The sequence below is a fragment of the Athene noctua genome, chromosome 15, assembly GCF_965140245.1.
Source record: "Athene noctua chromosome 15, bAthNoc1.hap1.1, whole genome shotgun sequence".
In the NCBI taxonomy this organism is placed as follows: domain Eukaryota; kingdom Metazoa; phylum Chordata; class Aves; order Strigiformes; family Strigidae; genus Athene; species Athene noctua.
Genome location: NC_134051.1, coordinates 6,363,666 through 6,377,640, shown reverse-complemented (window position 1 = coordinate 6,377,640; position 13,975 = coordinate 6,363,666). Strand labels below are relative to the sequence as shown.

The 13,975-nt window shown below is 51.5% G+C and overlaps 2 protein-coding genes across 7 annotated transcripts in view; one reads left to right on the top strand and one right to left on the bottom strand.

The window, feature by feature from the left end:
- Positions 1–11,268, top strand: part of MPRIP (myosin phosphatase Rho interacting protein) — an 87,380-nt gene extending 76,112 nt beyond the window's left edge. For 3 of the 6 annotated variants that reach the window (XM_074918926.1, XM_074918923.1, XM_074918922.1), the window contains one exon: positions 3,154–11,268. In XM_074918926.1, coding sequence (XP_074775027.1) covers positions 3,154–3,225 — 72 coding nt within the window. In that variant the 3' untranslated portion in view covers positions 3,226–11,268. Of the gene's footprint in view, positions 1–424; positions 491–3,153 lie in introns of all 6 variants that reach the window. The other 3 variants (XM_074918927.1, XM_074918924.1, XM_074918925.1) reach the window with 2 other exon arrangements.
- A 433-nt stretch (positions 11,269–11,701) lies between these two features.
- On the bottom strand, positions 11,702–13,538 carry PLD6 (phospholipase D family member 6). The gene is made up of 2 exons (XM_074919701.1): positions 13,118–13,538; positions 11,702–13,005 (listed from the first exon to the last, which is right to left on the bottom strand). Exons 1-2 carry the CDS (start codon positions 13,536–13,538, stop codon positions 12,764–12,766), a joined length of 663 nt encoding a protein of 220 aa, XP_074775802.1. The 3' UTR covers positions 11,702–12,763.
- Between the last annotated feature and the right edge of the window lie 437 nt (positions 13,539–13,975).

Here is a 13,975-nt window from a genome sequence, read left to right as displayed (position 1 = left end):
TGATGTTTGAAGTGGTTGAGACCTTAGGCAGAGCGAGAAGCTGGGCAGGCAGAAGGCTTCCAGCTCGGTGCCCGTGCTGGGGAAACAGTCACCACCTGAGCTTGGGGTGTCTGCGCTGCACCGAGTAAACACAGAGAGCACATCTGTGCATTTCAGGGGCAGCCCAGACCTGCTGGGTCAGGTCTGGTGTTGGGTTTCCCTTCACCACTTCAACTCGGACCACTCACAGTGTGGTCCCCAGTGTGTGTTGCTTGCTGGGAGAAGGAGAGGAGAGCAAGCATGGGCTCTGCGTGGGCACGCTGCCTGCTCGCATCGCTGCCGGGGCGGGGGGATGGGGCTGCGTGAATGCCAATGCATTTAGGATTTATGAGCTTCTTGTTTTTTGTTTTGTTTTTTTTCTTTATTTTGCTTTTTCCTTCAACAGTCCGTTATTGAGCAGGTCTCATGGGATAACTGAAATGAACCCGAGTCCAGGTTCCCTGCCACGTAGGTAAACAAACCGGCACCTACCAAGCGACGCAGCTGCCCCCTGGAGCAGCCCACTTTTGCATGCACTGCTCACACCTTCATGGCAAACGAGAACCCTTCTTCTCTTAATGACCAACTAGTTTATTTACGGCTAATTATTTCACTGAGGGAGGGGGAAGGGGAGGGGAGAAGTCAGCAGACCCGAGATCCATGTGAGATTCAGTCTCTCTGGCTCTTCCCTGGGGAATATGGCTTTCTCGTCTTCCTGCTCCTCCCACCCTCGCCAACACAGCTAACCAGCACGGAGAAGATTTGGACACAGTGGGGCATGTTTGCTGTGTTGGGAGCACGGGATGCTGAGCGTGCATGCTTGAATGACTCTGCATGCCTCAGACTAAACTTCAGTGACATCCAGGTCTTGTAGGAAAAATAGCTGTCTTGCTGTTAGCCAGGCGGAGGAGTGGGTCAGTGACAGCTATAAATGCGTTTCCCACAAAGGCCTGTAACATGAAAATGGTCTCTGTCTCAGCTGCAGAGGGAGTGTCCTAAATTACCTTTATCTAGAATTGCTGCTTCTTCAGGTTGATCCAACAAAAGAGTCCTCCTTGCTCAGTAACCTCCTCCTCCTGCTCTCCAGGCTTCCTCGAGCTCCCCGGTGTCCACCCCGCTGCTCTCTATCCCTTGGCACTGCCTCCATCCCACACGCTGGCCTGAGGCTTCTGAGCTCATCCAGCGAAAGGAGGGAGCTGATGGGAAACGAGGCAAATCCTAATGACCCAGATGTCTCCAGTAACTGGAGCAATAGTTAATTTACTGACCCATGGTAAAGGCTGAGGTTAGAGGACCTACAGAGGGAGGTTAGAGAAAAGAGGGGAGCTCCTCAGTGTGGTGGCAGAGGGGTGGCTGGAGAACCCCAGGAAGTCTGATGGAGGATCCCTTTATCACAGATTTCATCCTACGTAAGTCTCCCTTCATCAGGCTCCCCTCATCGGCAACTCAGATGGGTTGTGAGACTGCCTAAGGGGTCAGCTTGCTGGAATTTGTACCATCAGACAGAGTTGTCTTAATGGTTTGTGTTGTCTCCTTCCATCTAATGAGAAATCAAATGTACAAACTGGAATGCCTGGGTTGCTGCTGGTTTAAAGAGGCCCAAAGTAAACTTCCTTTAGGAAGTGTGTGCTCAGAGACTCGCATCCCAAGAGACTTTGCTGCCCGTTGAAAGGAAAGCACACAGAATTTGTAAATTCAAACCAAAGCATTTCAGTGCTTTCATTTCCAAGCCATTCTGTATTTGTGGGCCTGTGGGAGGAGAAGCATTTAAAGAAATACAGTAACCATGGAAATCTGCACAACCTCGGGGCAAGTTTATCATGGAGTCCTGCCTTGATAAACACACGTTAAAGAAAACCTAGCCCAAAAGTTGAACCTGCTGCTCTGATTGTACAGTCCTCTGGCACCCCAGTCAGGGAAGTAAAAGCAAAAGGGAGATGGCTGCCTGTTAATCCAAGAGGCTTTACATACAGGTCTGTGCCTTTTGAAGCTGCCACAGTGTTCCAGCTGCAGAGTGAATTCCTTGCTCGCTACAAGGAATCAGCTTGCAGGCAGTGGTGAGCTGCAGGGTGCATGCAGGCAGCTGGCGGGTACGGCCCAGCCATCGCTCTGCGGGCCTGGCTCTTGGCTAGGGAAATGTCTGTGTCTTCTCAGAAGCAGCGAGCAGGGACAACTCGCTCGTGCTCTGCTCCCCTGGAGCTCTGGCACCACAGCTTCGGGGCTGCAGGAAGAAGGGAAGGCTTTAGGCTTGTGCGTCTCCTCAGGCTAGTTTCAGGTTGAAGTTCTCATACAAGGGACAAGCAATTTCCTTTGGGGTTTCTGCCCCTCACATTGCTGTTCTCCTGCGTCCTCAGGTGTAAGCAAAAGGTGTCACAAATCCAAGTGATGAGAGCTAGTGGGGTGGGATTTTCTGATGGCTGGCTTGAGTGTTGTGCCTTGAAATCTGGATGCTGCATCTGAATTGGATCAGCCATCAGATCCTGCTAGACCTGAAGCTGGCATTTAGCAAGTCTGTTGTCTAATCTTGTGCAGTAGAGGCAGCTTTGGCTTGGGAGAGCCCCCAGGCTGGGGTTAGAGAAAGGGTAGGATTGTCTCTGGCAATAAAATCACAGTTTCCAGGGCTGCTTGAGCAAAGCCTACACATTGACCGGAGCCAGGACCGTCCCAGACGGACGCGCATTCAGCCGGGGCTGCAGTGGCGCGGGGAGGACCAGCATGCAGATCCTGCTCAGCAGCCTGGTGCTTTAGTGTAGCAGATCCGAGCTGACCTGCCCAGGGCTCCCACAGTTCCAGAGCTCCACTTACATTGCGCCAGCCACTGCTGCCCTGCAGGCTCTGGGGGTCATTTTCCGTGTTGAGCTAATCCCGCTTGCAGCATGGTGTGCCTCATTTGCTTCTGGTACGTCGCCTGGTTCACTCGCAATCTCACCCTCTCTCTAGGCACCATTCACCAGTAACCACCCTCCATAACCGTGTGTTTTCTCTTAGCATGTCCCACTAATCTCTCTGCCAAGGAGGCCATTCTCCCGCTGCCCACGTCTCCTTTGCCTGAGCACCGCCACCCTTTCTGTGTGCCAGCCCCCCCCGCCTCCCGCCCGCCCGTGTCCGACACTCTCTGTCTTTTGTCTCTCTCAGAGTCTGAAGGAAGGCCTGACTGTGCAAGAACGCCTGAAGCTTTTTGAATCCAGGGACTTGAAGAAAGACTAGTTCTCCCCGCTCCGCTTGACCACGCGCACCTCCCAGCTTGAGGCAGCACAGCACCAGCACCGTTTGTCTCTCGTTCCTTACGACTGTCCTTGCTGTCGTTCGTCTTGACGCCCCCAACGGGACCCGGCGCCGTGGTGGTGGTGGTGCCCCCCCTGCTGCCCCCTCGCCTCCCCAGCTCCTTTCCCTGCTTGTGAGACGCTCCAGAGACTCTGAGAGGGAGAGGAAGGGATCGGGGTGGGGTGTTTTTTTCCCCTCTCTTCAGCGCTTTGTAGGAGAATCCTTCCTTTACTGTAAACCATTACACTAAGTGTCAGTATTAAGGCTCAGTAGCCTGTTAATAAGCTAGCTCTGTCGTACCAACCGTTTTGGTATGCAGGCAGGGCCTGGGTGGTATCGGCCATACCGAGCTCTTACTGCTGTCAAGAGACCCAGTGCTCAGAGCACGCCAGGAGCCTAATCTAACCATTGATCTCGATTGCATTACTTGCACCTACAAGGGGGGAAAGCCCGGGGGAAGATTTCGGGGAGCGCAAGTCCGTGCTGGCGTACACAGCCTGGAGGTACAACACTGACATCCCGCTGGAGAAGGATGCAAGAAATGGTTCTCCTGCCCCGTGACTGTGCCGTATCCTGAATGTAGGCGATACCGAAGCCCAGCGAGCTTTGGTGGCTGCCCAGGTGGTTATGGATAGGGAGCTGCAGATACTCAATGTGCACCGTCAAGTCTGCCCCATCAGCGTGTCTTTGCCTCCTGTCTCGCTGGTGGTTGCAGTCGGTGTTTCAGGGGCCAAGCTGTAAGATCATTTTCTTGCCTCTGTTAGATCAAGCCCAGCACTCTTTTTTTTTTTTTTTTGCTGTTACTCCCTTCCTCTCATTGAGTCCCGTGTATCCCAGGGTCTGTGCGCATGTGAAACTCCCTTTTCCTAGTCAAAGGAAAGTAGAGTAGAAAGTAGAGCCAATATTGACTGAAAATGCACAGTGCTCAATGCATATAATGCTCCTTTTTTATCAGCTTCTTGAATTCAACTCTTCTTGTCAGCAGGGCAGCTCCTATTTTAATTCTTTAATCTTTTCCTGAAATAAAAGTCTCAAAACCAGTATGTGCTTCAGACCTTCTCAGTCCTAATAGCTTTTGTATTTAAAGCATACAATTTAGCACTGTGAGGCCGATCAATGGATACAAGCTCAAAGTGAGTCGAGGGAGCTGGTAGCATTAGATGCAGCACACAGCCAGCCGAGCAGTCTTCCTAGAAGCCTACGCTGCTTTGCAGCGGGGCTGCCCGGGCATGGTGTCTTCATCCCAGGCTAAATTTCAAGATGCCACCGGTAAAGATGCCAGGTCTTGCCTCACTGATAGCTCTGGCCAGGAGCAGGGCTGAAGCAGTGCTCTGGTGTGTTGGCTTCCCAGCACCGTTTAGCTGCCGAGCGACCCGTATCGCTTCGGGCTGTGCTGTTAAAGATACGCCCTAGCCTTCACGTGGAGCAAAGCTTCCTCTTGTCTTTCGAGTGCTTAACACATGGTTAAAGCAGGCAGCTCAGTGTGCTTTCCTGGCTGATTTTGGGGCCGTTAGGCAGGTGGTACAATCACAGCCCTCCAAGCAAACTCTTGCTGCAGCTCCGGAGCAGTGAGCACCACGGGGCTGGTGACAGCCATCTCCAATCCTGCCAGGTTGGATCACGGCAGGTGCTGAGAGTTCACCCTCATCCACCCTCTCTGAGCAGCAAGTCTCTGTTTCAGCCACCAGACCCTCAGCAGGAGATGGCATCATCTAACCAGTGTCAAGGCTCTCATCCAGCTTGTGTGGCCTTGCTGTGGCCATGTGCTCAGTTTGACACCTCCCAGGGCACTCGCAGCAGCGTACGGCAGCCAGCCGGTCCTGCCTGTAGGAGCCCCACTTGTCCCCAGTCAAGATGCCAGCGCCGTGCAGCGGGCAGAGCCCGTGCAGGGACACTCTCCCACTGCGATGCTCTGTAATCTGTGTCTGGGTGTACACGGAAGTCCTGGAGATAAGAGCAGGGTAGGAAAAATGCTCAACAAGTCTTTCCACTTGTGCCCTCTACGATAGTTTGATGTGCAGCCACTCGCCCTAATCTGAGCTCACAGTAGCACTTTCTGTAATCTTGAGCTTTGGAGGACCCGGGAGCCTTCCCAGCCATGACCCACCTGGATCAACCATCAGTCACTCCCGGAGACTCCTTGTACTGCATTTGCTTCCACCCATCAGTCAGCAGCTGCCTTAGTCCTCCTCCCATCCCACAGTGGAGGAATGTGGCCTGTGTGCCCAAAGCTGCTCACCATCAGCCTCTCGCCTGCCTGATGGGAGTCCAAACTGCAGAGCCCAAAGTGGAAACGGTCACCTTAGCACTGTCCTGGGGCTGTGGAAATAACTGCCCTTGCCACACTGAGCTAGCTAAGGGCCATCTAAAGCATAGACTGTTGTTGATAAACCCATGTATGTTGGTAATGCTTAGCAGTGGCTTTTTATAGCCATGGTGTGGGGTTCTGCTTCCCTTCCAGCTGAGAAGATCCAGATGCAGCTCTCCTTGTTTGTAGCCCTTCCCAGATTCAGCCTTCTCCGGGTCAGTTGTGCATGTGTTGTGCTTAGAAGAAGTCCACATCTGGAAGAAAAGGGTCCTTCGTTACTAGTCACATACGAGGTTTCACTCTCCCTGCTGGCATCTTGCACTTGACTGAAGTGAGAAGTCTGGGTCTCTGGTATAACCTCACAGTTGGGTGAGCGGGGCGAGTTCAGGTCCCCATGCTCACAGCAGCTGGCAACGTGGCACTTCAGTGACATCTCTGAGCAGTTAAAGGCAGTCTTTAAGGTAAAGCAGGGACATCAATGCCTGCCAAGCAGAGTAGATTGCAGGACAGAGATGTCAGTGCTGTGGCCCAGGTTCATCTCAACTCGGGCCACTGAGGGATCTGGTGGAGTTGAGAACTGTCAATGTTAGGTTAATGGTTAGACTAGGTGATCTTCAAGGCCTTTTCCAACCTGTGATTCTGTGATTAGGTGGGAAAGGAACTCCATCCGTTCTATGTAGTGTATATGCCTTTCTAACTGCATCAGGAGATGCTTACCTGGCCCAGGTGGGTGGCTTGGTCCCATCCGAAGTCACCTGCCCAGCTCTCCGCAGGGATAACCTTTACACTCCATCCCGGGCTGCTCTGGGTGAGCTCTGCTCTCTGGCAGCCGTGATCTCCTGGCAGAGGTCTCAGGACGCACCATTAGAATGGCATGTAGGCCTTGTCACTGGCATTGCTCTTCCTCTACAAGACATCACTGGCTCCAGGAGGATGCCCTCTTCCTCCTCCTCCTCTTCTCTCCAGACATACAGTGGGACTTTGTCCTTTTTAGCCAGCCGAGCAGAACATGCACTGCTCTCCTTCTCAACATGTGGACCCTGCCCTTTCTTACATCCCCCAGCAAATCCTGCTTTTTCTTTGCATACTTCATTTGCTCAGGAACACTTATTTTAAGCGTGAAGACTAGAAGTTATGTACCTTACAATGACACATTGGTGGTGTGGCGGACACAAGATGAACCTTTCTGCTACAGGATCATGCCACTGAGCATCTTGAGGCTCCCCATGCAGGGATGTTTTCTGCTCTACGCTTGCTCATACCAAGAAATCCTCTCTTGCAGCTCAGTGTCCTGCCTGGCACTAGGTATTGAGCCTAGTGAGTAAGAGTACTTGATTTCTTTGCCAGTGCTCCTGCTTTGAGCCTTATTTCTTAACATAGAGAACAGCTGGGTAAGTGGAAGGCACACGTGGAGCGATCAGGTGGGGATCACCCTCAGTGTTTGACTCAGCATGTGTAAATATATTAATTATTTAAAAAAAAAAAAAAAAAAAAAGGTGAGGATGGGTAGAAAGGCACTGCAGTGTGTTGGCAAAGGTGGCAGCACTTCGGTGGTGGATAGTGCAGGAAGGCAGAAGAATGTGCGATAAAAATGCAGCGGCACAGGGAGCTGTGCAAAGTGTGTGGGTGCTGAAGGCAGGGAGGGTCCCGAGAAGAGCTTTCTGCTTGTGCTCAGGCCCTGAACTGCCCTGAGAGGCTGCAGGGAGACTGTTCTTATTTATACACATAAAAATATACTGATGTTTAGTGGGGGGAAATATAACCCAGCAACGCTTGTACGGCGCTTGCTTCTTTCTTGTAGACATGCCCATATGCCAAGCAAGGGATCATCTATTAACTTCAGGGCCACTTGTGTCAATTCTTCACTCGAGGCAACACAGATGGTATTTTGCATCCCTTCCGTGAGGCCCTGACAGGGGATCCAGCACCAGCAGGAATGAAGCTGGATTTTCTTCTCTCTTTCCTCTAGTTTGGTTTTACCTTACTGAACAGAAAATGTGAGTCCTCGCATCACCCTCTTTTCTGGGCTCCGTGAAACATCTCTAAAAGAATTTGACTTGAGGTTTGCTAGGACTGCTGTCTGAACAGGGGATCAGCTGCTCAGAAATTTGCTCTTGGGGAACTTTTATTTAATACATATTGGCCAGCTTGTCTGGACCTTGAAATAGCTGAGAAAACCAAGACAGGCATGTTTGCTGGGAAAAAAAAACCCTGGCACTAACTACAGGTATAGCTGAAATAAAATGTATTAGGTGGCAGGAGGACAGGCGCAGGGAACACAGCAGTGCCTAACAAGCCAAATCAATTAATCTTGTTGCTGAATTTTGTGTATCGCTAAGCAAAGGGATCTTTTATGACCATAGTGGTGGTGGTGGTCTCATATACTGTAGCTTGAAGGAGCAGCCGTCCTCCACTGGGGAGTTGGGCTCCTTTGAAAATGAAAACAGAGAACCTGTCTCTGCCATACTGAAGGTGCATCTGGGGCTGAGCAGTGGCCTCGGCATCGTCAGGATGAACCTCAGCCTTTGGGGCAGCACTTCGCCAGGTGGGAACACTGTACACAGTGTCTTACAGCAGTAGCGATGAGTTCAGGGGGTCACAAAGAAGAGGAGGAGGAGGAGGGAAGGTGCTGTGGTATGCAGGCAGCTTCAGGCTGTGCTTCAGGCTGTGCTCTGTTTGCAGTCTGGAAACTATCTGAGCATCACCGCAGAGCAAAAGGCATTACCTGCCTTTACATGAAAGGAAGAGAACTTGCAGCACCAATAACCAAGCCAAAAAAATTGAAGTATTTCTGCAGAGAGCAGTGCTTTTTTTTTAAAAAAAAAAAAAAAAGCCATCTGGAAAGCTTTTTTACTGACAGCAGTGGTCCTTAGATAGCCTATTGCTTCTTCCTGCTCCAGGCTCCATCCATCTTCCAAGATAAGTCAGTGGCTATTTAAATTAGTGTGTGCAGAAGGGACAAAAATCATGGGGAGGAGAGGGCGAGCTCCCCGCCTGCACTTTCCCAGTCCGGCTGCATCGTGCCGCTGCCCGGCGCAGCACGGCCCCGGCCGTGGGCTCGCGAGGCCCAGCAGCTCTCTCACGGCAGACACTCGCCAGGCACCGTCTGCACGTGGCCCAACGGGCAGTGCAAGCTGCTGCCTTTTACACAATTTACACTAGCAATAGCACTGAAACGTGAGGTCTAGGGAAAGTCAAGTGAAACCAAGGTGCGGACACAGACACTTCCTAGTTGGCTCCGAGTAATTTTTTTTCCTCCTGCATAAGGTTTTCCCACCATTTGCACCGTCTCCCCTGAAACAGACTGAATCCATCTTTAAATGTGACCTTTCCTTTGCCCACATATAAAAAAATAAGCAAATCGTGGTCATTTGCTTCAAAACCGGAATTGTGTGCTGACTTGCAAACCAGAAGTGTTTTTTTTCTTCCTGTAACAGAGGTGGGTGGGACTGCGTTACCATTGCTGCCCCCCAGCATTGTAAGATGTGTCACTTTTGTACCATCTCTATACCTGATTGCACTTCCACTAGACAGTTGCATTTTTTTCATGGTTCCGATACAGTACTTAGTTTGTTGTGAACACTTAAGCACATGCACGCTCAGTGTAGCTTGCCTTTCCTCTGTAATTTTCTTCCATTTTTTTTTAGAAAAAAAAGCTTTGTTATTCTTCTCTTTTAAAAAAGTAATTTAAAACCTGTATAGCACTCAAAGCACGCAGTGTAAATATTTATTACTCAAATTAGCGGAGGGTTCTCTTTTGTGACTTAAGTTGTGGTTTTGATTTTTAAATCTTGTCCTAACACAGATGTCCCAGGCGCAGGTTGGGAGAGGAGCGCCGAGTGTAATGTGTCCAGTCTGCCCCATCTACCCTGATAAACTGTTTGTTTGATTTTGATGACTGTTATAAATATCTTTTCAAACCTTTTCTGCTGACCTGTACCTTTAGTTTTGAGGATACCTGTCCAAAGATTCTGTACAGTCTGTTTGAGAACTGTAACCTTACTATGCTATAAACTTGCTTGGGTTTTGGTTTTTTTTTTTTTTTTTTTTCCATTCGGAGAACTCAGTAGTGTTGTATTTGGTAGGGGCACTAACACCGTGTGTGTGCAGACTGTTACCCATCGTTACACAGAGTAGCAGCAACTACTGGGTGACAGAGCACCCCCAGCTCTCCTTGCACTGTAGTTTTGGGCTGTTGGCAGCGAGCCGCTGGCTCTGGGAGACACTGGTGTCATGCTGTAACTCGCTCGTGCAGCACATCCAAGACACTCTTGGACTTTACAAGGGACCGACAGACCCCACTGTACACACACATCCTACAGCAGCACTGCAACTTACACTGTGTAACTTCAAACATAACCATGTAGTTACTACTGAGTTGAACTTAAGTGAGCCTGTAGTACAAACCATTTCTTACAAGAGGACACAAACGTGCTGCTGCAGGAGCGGGGGGCGGCAGGCTGGCAAGGATGCAGGTGCCAGCCCCAGCGGTTCACCCTGCCTCAGTCTGAGACTACGAAAAGAAACCGAGGGCGTGGGATTTGCTGGCAGAAACCTGATGAGCCAGACAAGTTGGTACCAACTGAACAAAGCCAGCTGGCCATGAACTCCTAAATAATGAGCGCAATTCCAATTATTTTCTTCATGCTTTCTTCACACACTGCCTGTGTGCAGGATTGACAAGAACATTCGCTCTTTGTTCTAAATTAGAGACAGCAAAGTGTGTCATAAAATACAAAAGATTACGGTAAGTAGGAAGCAGATACAAATGCGCAGCGTTTGACCCGTGTCCACCCTCCTGGGACCTGGAGTTCTGGATGACTTGAGATTTTAAAGAATCATTTATTCAAAAGGATGAAGTTTGGGGAGAGAGAAGGAAGCTCTGCAAGTCCACGGGTGGTAGCTGAACCGGCACTGGTCGTTTGGGTACTACTGGTCAGTCTTCCTCCACTGTCCTAATGCGAGCACAGCTCTTCCTCCACCGTCTGAGCACAACTCTAACCGACGGCCGCCCCGTCGCCAAAGGGGACTCGTTCCGGATTAAAACCACGCACACGCCATGCTCGTATCACCTCCCTCTGGAAACGACCGGAAGGAATGGTGAGTCCTGAGGACACAGGAGTGATTTCCCAGCTTCTGCGACGCTGTGCCACAGCGGCCACCCCTCCACCACCGCCCTGGGACGTGGCCCAACGGCAGAGCAGCAGCGGAGCCGGGACGCTGCAGCCTGGCGGCTCCTCGCGATCCCCGCGGCTCAAACCCAGCAAGGATGGCAGCGGGGCAGAGACGCACAGTTGTCCTCGAGCCCTGTTCATCCGTAGGGCAAACAGCCTCTTTCCAGGGGCATTTTCCACACAGATTAGTTTGGGAAATAATGTCTACCACGTGATATTTCCCCTCTGCCACAGGGAACGGGTGTTGGCAGCTCCTGTTTCTCAGTATGTGTGGGCTCCTCTCCTTCCCTTCTCCCTTCCTCTCGTTTATTTCAGCGCGTTTTTAAGTTCCAAATCAACTGCTCGCTGTAATAGAAACGTCACTTTTTCTCACAGTATTTATTCCTTACAAAATCTTGTGTGACATGCTAGGTTCCCATGGATGTAGCTGATCATTTTTATTTTGTAAATATAATTACCTAACTTTACATTAACTATATCGTAATAAACTATTTTTGCACCACCCTTTGCATGCTGCGTAGTGAGGTTTTTCTTTCAAAAAGGGCACTACTACAGAAAGAACGGAGCAGAGGCCAGAGCCTGAAAACGAGTGAGCTGTTTGCTTTTACAGTCACACTTCACAAAACGCAACAGGCAGCATTTTAATAGCAGTAACATGTTCAAAGTACTAATGCTGCTGAAGGGGGTTTACTAGAGAATGTAGCTTCTTCCACAGTTGCTACTCTCCAGATAACAGTAATGCTTTTTCCCCCCAGACCCATGCAAACTTCCTCAAACAGAACAGATCTGCAATCTGCTGATGTTCCTCCATGTAACCTAAATAACTCCTAAAGACCTACAGGAATTTTTAATGATTTGGATCTTTGGAACAACCAACCCCCAAGGACTGCCCAGAGGGCAAAAACCAGAAGATGATGTTGAGCTTTTCTGTGAAAATGGTTTATTCAGTAATGGCAAACACAGCACTACTGCGTCAACTGGTAACAAAACGTGAAGAACTTTTTTCATTTAGAGATTTTGAGGCACTTTATGTCCAGTGTAAAATAATTCTTAACACAGACACTCATTGTTAAATTCGTAAGTTTACACCCATCTCTGTTCTACCCTGAGCTGTAGGGACAAAGTTCTTACCTCCCTCCCCTTGCTATTCCCTCGCTGTCCCCACCCTGCTGCTGCCAACACAGGCGGTCTCCAAAGTCACCAAACCTGACCAGGACACAGTGTCCCCACCAGAGTGAACTGGGGTCTCCTTCCACCACTCCACTCTGAAGTCAGTGACCAAACTCCAGCCGCATCTGCTCTCAAGATCACGTGAGCCCAAAGAACAGTTTCTCTCATTTCTCTGCAAACTTCCCTACACTTGTTTGCTGGAAGAGAAGCTGTCATCAGCATCTGTTCTGATGCTTTTAGGCTGGAGCTCTGCTAATCTTAAACCAAAGGAAATGCGTACACAATCAAAACATCTAATTTCTGCCTTCTTACTTCCTACAGATTTCCTTTTACAAACTTTCAACAATTAAAGCCAACAAAAAACATAACTAAGGTGCTTAATCTCTCTATACTAAGTCTAGCTTTGCTGTAACCCTCTTAACTCTTCCTTCAGAGTTACTGACATAGAGGAGCCACTGGGTTACAACTCCATTCTGCTGTATCCCAAGTGGGAAAATATCCATTTCACCACCGAAACACCTACCCAGCGCTGTATCCAGCACTGTCTGAACATACCTTGTCTGTACCGGGGCATGGCAACAAGCCTGCCTGTAGTTTTAAACTCTATAAATGCATAGTTGTCACACCTACGCTCACAAAACTCACCAAACAGTTGGGTCAGAACCATTCCCGCAGCAAGGGACCGGTGGCACTTTAGGGTAGAAAGCACTTTGTTTCTCCAGAGGAGCTTACCTAAATTACACCCAGATGGATAATACAATGATGTCTGTACATAAAGTTCATGAATGTTATCTGTCAAGTACTCTGCCAGCTCTGGGAGGCAGCTCTGTCATTTATTGTCTTTGGAAAAAAATTTGTAGCTGATGGGGTTGTACTCTTCCCAAATCCTTTCAAACTCATCCAGGAAAAGCTTCACATACTCAGCATCTTCCATGACCAGCACGTTCTCCCGGTTGTTCTGGATAGCTTGGGTGGTCCAGTTGAGGGAACCTGTGATGACCATCCTCCTGTCCACGATAGCGAACTTGTGGTGCATGTACCCGTCCTCCTGGTCATGGCGCACCTGGATCCCTACAAAGACATAACCACTGCTTCAGCGGTAACCGAAGCACTCACCTGGGGGCCTGAGCGCCCGGCCGTGCCCTGCCCGCGGAGGCTCCTCGCTGAGGGGGGGCCGCCTCACCGGCGTGCCGGAGGAGGCCGATCTGGGAGCCCCGGAGCCCCATGTACTGCGCGTCGGTGACGATGCGGACGCGGACGCCGCGTCGGTGGAGGAGCTGGACGGCGCGGCTCAGCTGCGGGCAGGAGAAGGCGAAGAGGCAGATCTCGAGGGAGCGGCGGGCGGAGAGGAGGCGCCGCATGAGGCGGCTGAGGGAGCAGTCACCCCGCGGTAACGGGCAAGGGCAGGGCCGGGCCGCCGCGCCCGGCTCCGACGCCGCTTCGATCAGCACCTCCTCGGTGCAGCTGGGCCGCGAAGGGAAGAAGAGCACCTCGCGGACGGGCCGCCGCCGCCGCCTCCAGGCCGCCAGGCCCAGCGCCGCCGCTAGGCCCAAGCCCAGGCCCAGGCCCAGGCCCGCCCGCCGCACCGCGCCCGCCGCCCACATGGCCCCGCCGCTGCGGCCCGGCGCATGCGCAGTCGCCCCGAGCCGCCGAGCGCGGCGAAGGCGGGAAATCTCCCGAGGGAGCCGCCCGGGCGCTGCGTGTCGAGGGGCCGCAGCCGCCCCCCGACACCCGGGGGCTTGTGCTGCTGTGGGGTGGGGAGGGACCGGGGGCACTCCTGGATGCACTGGAGGGCTGGCCTTAACCCTCCCCCAAGCACCAGCCGCCTGCTGCAAACAACCCAACAGCCCCTGTAAGCTGGATCCTGCCTGGCTGAGGGGACAGGGGTGGCAGAACCAGTGCGGAAAGGCTTTGGTCGTACCTACAGCCCAAGCTGTGACCCAGCACCAGCGGCAGGTCTCTCTCTGTCCGCCCGCAGCTGCGGTGCTCGCTGCTCCCACCTCCCTCCCAGGTAGGCGCTGCTCGGCCACGTGGAAAAGGA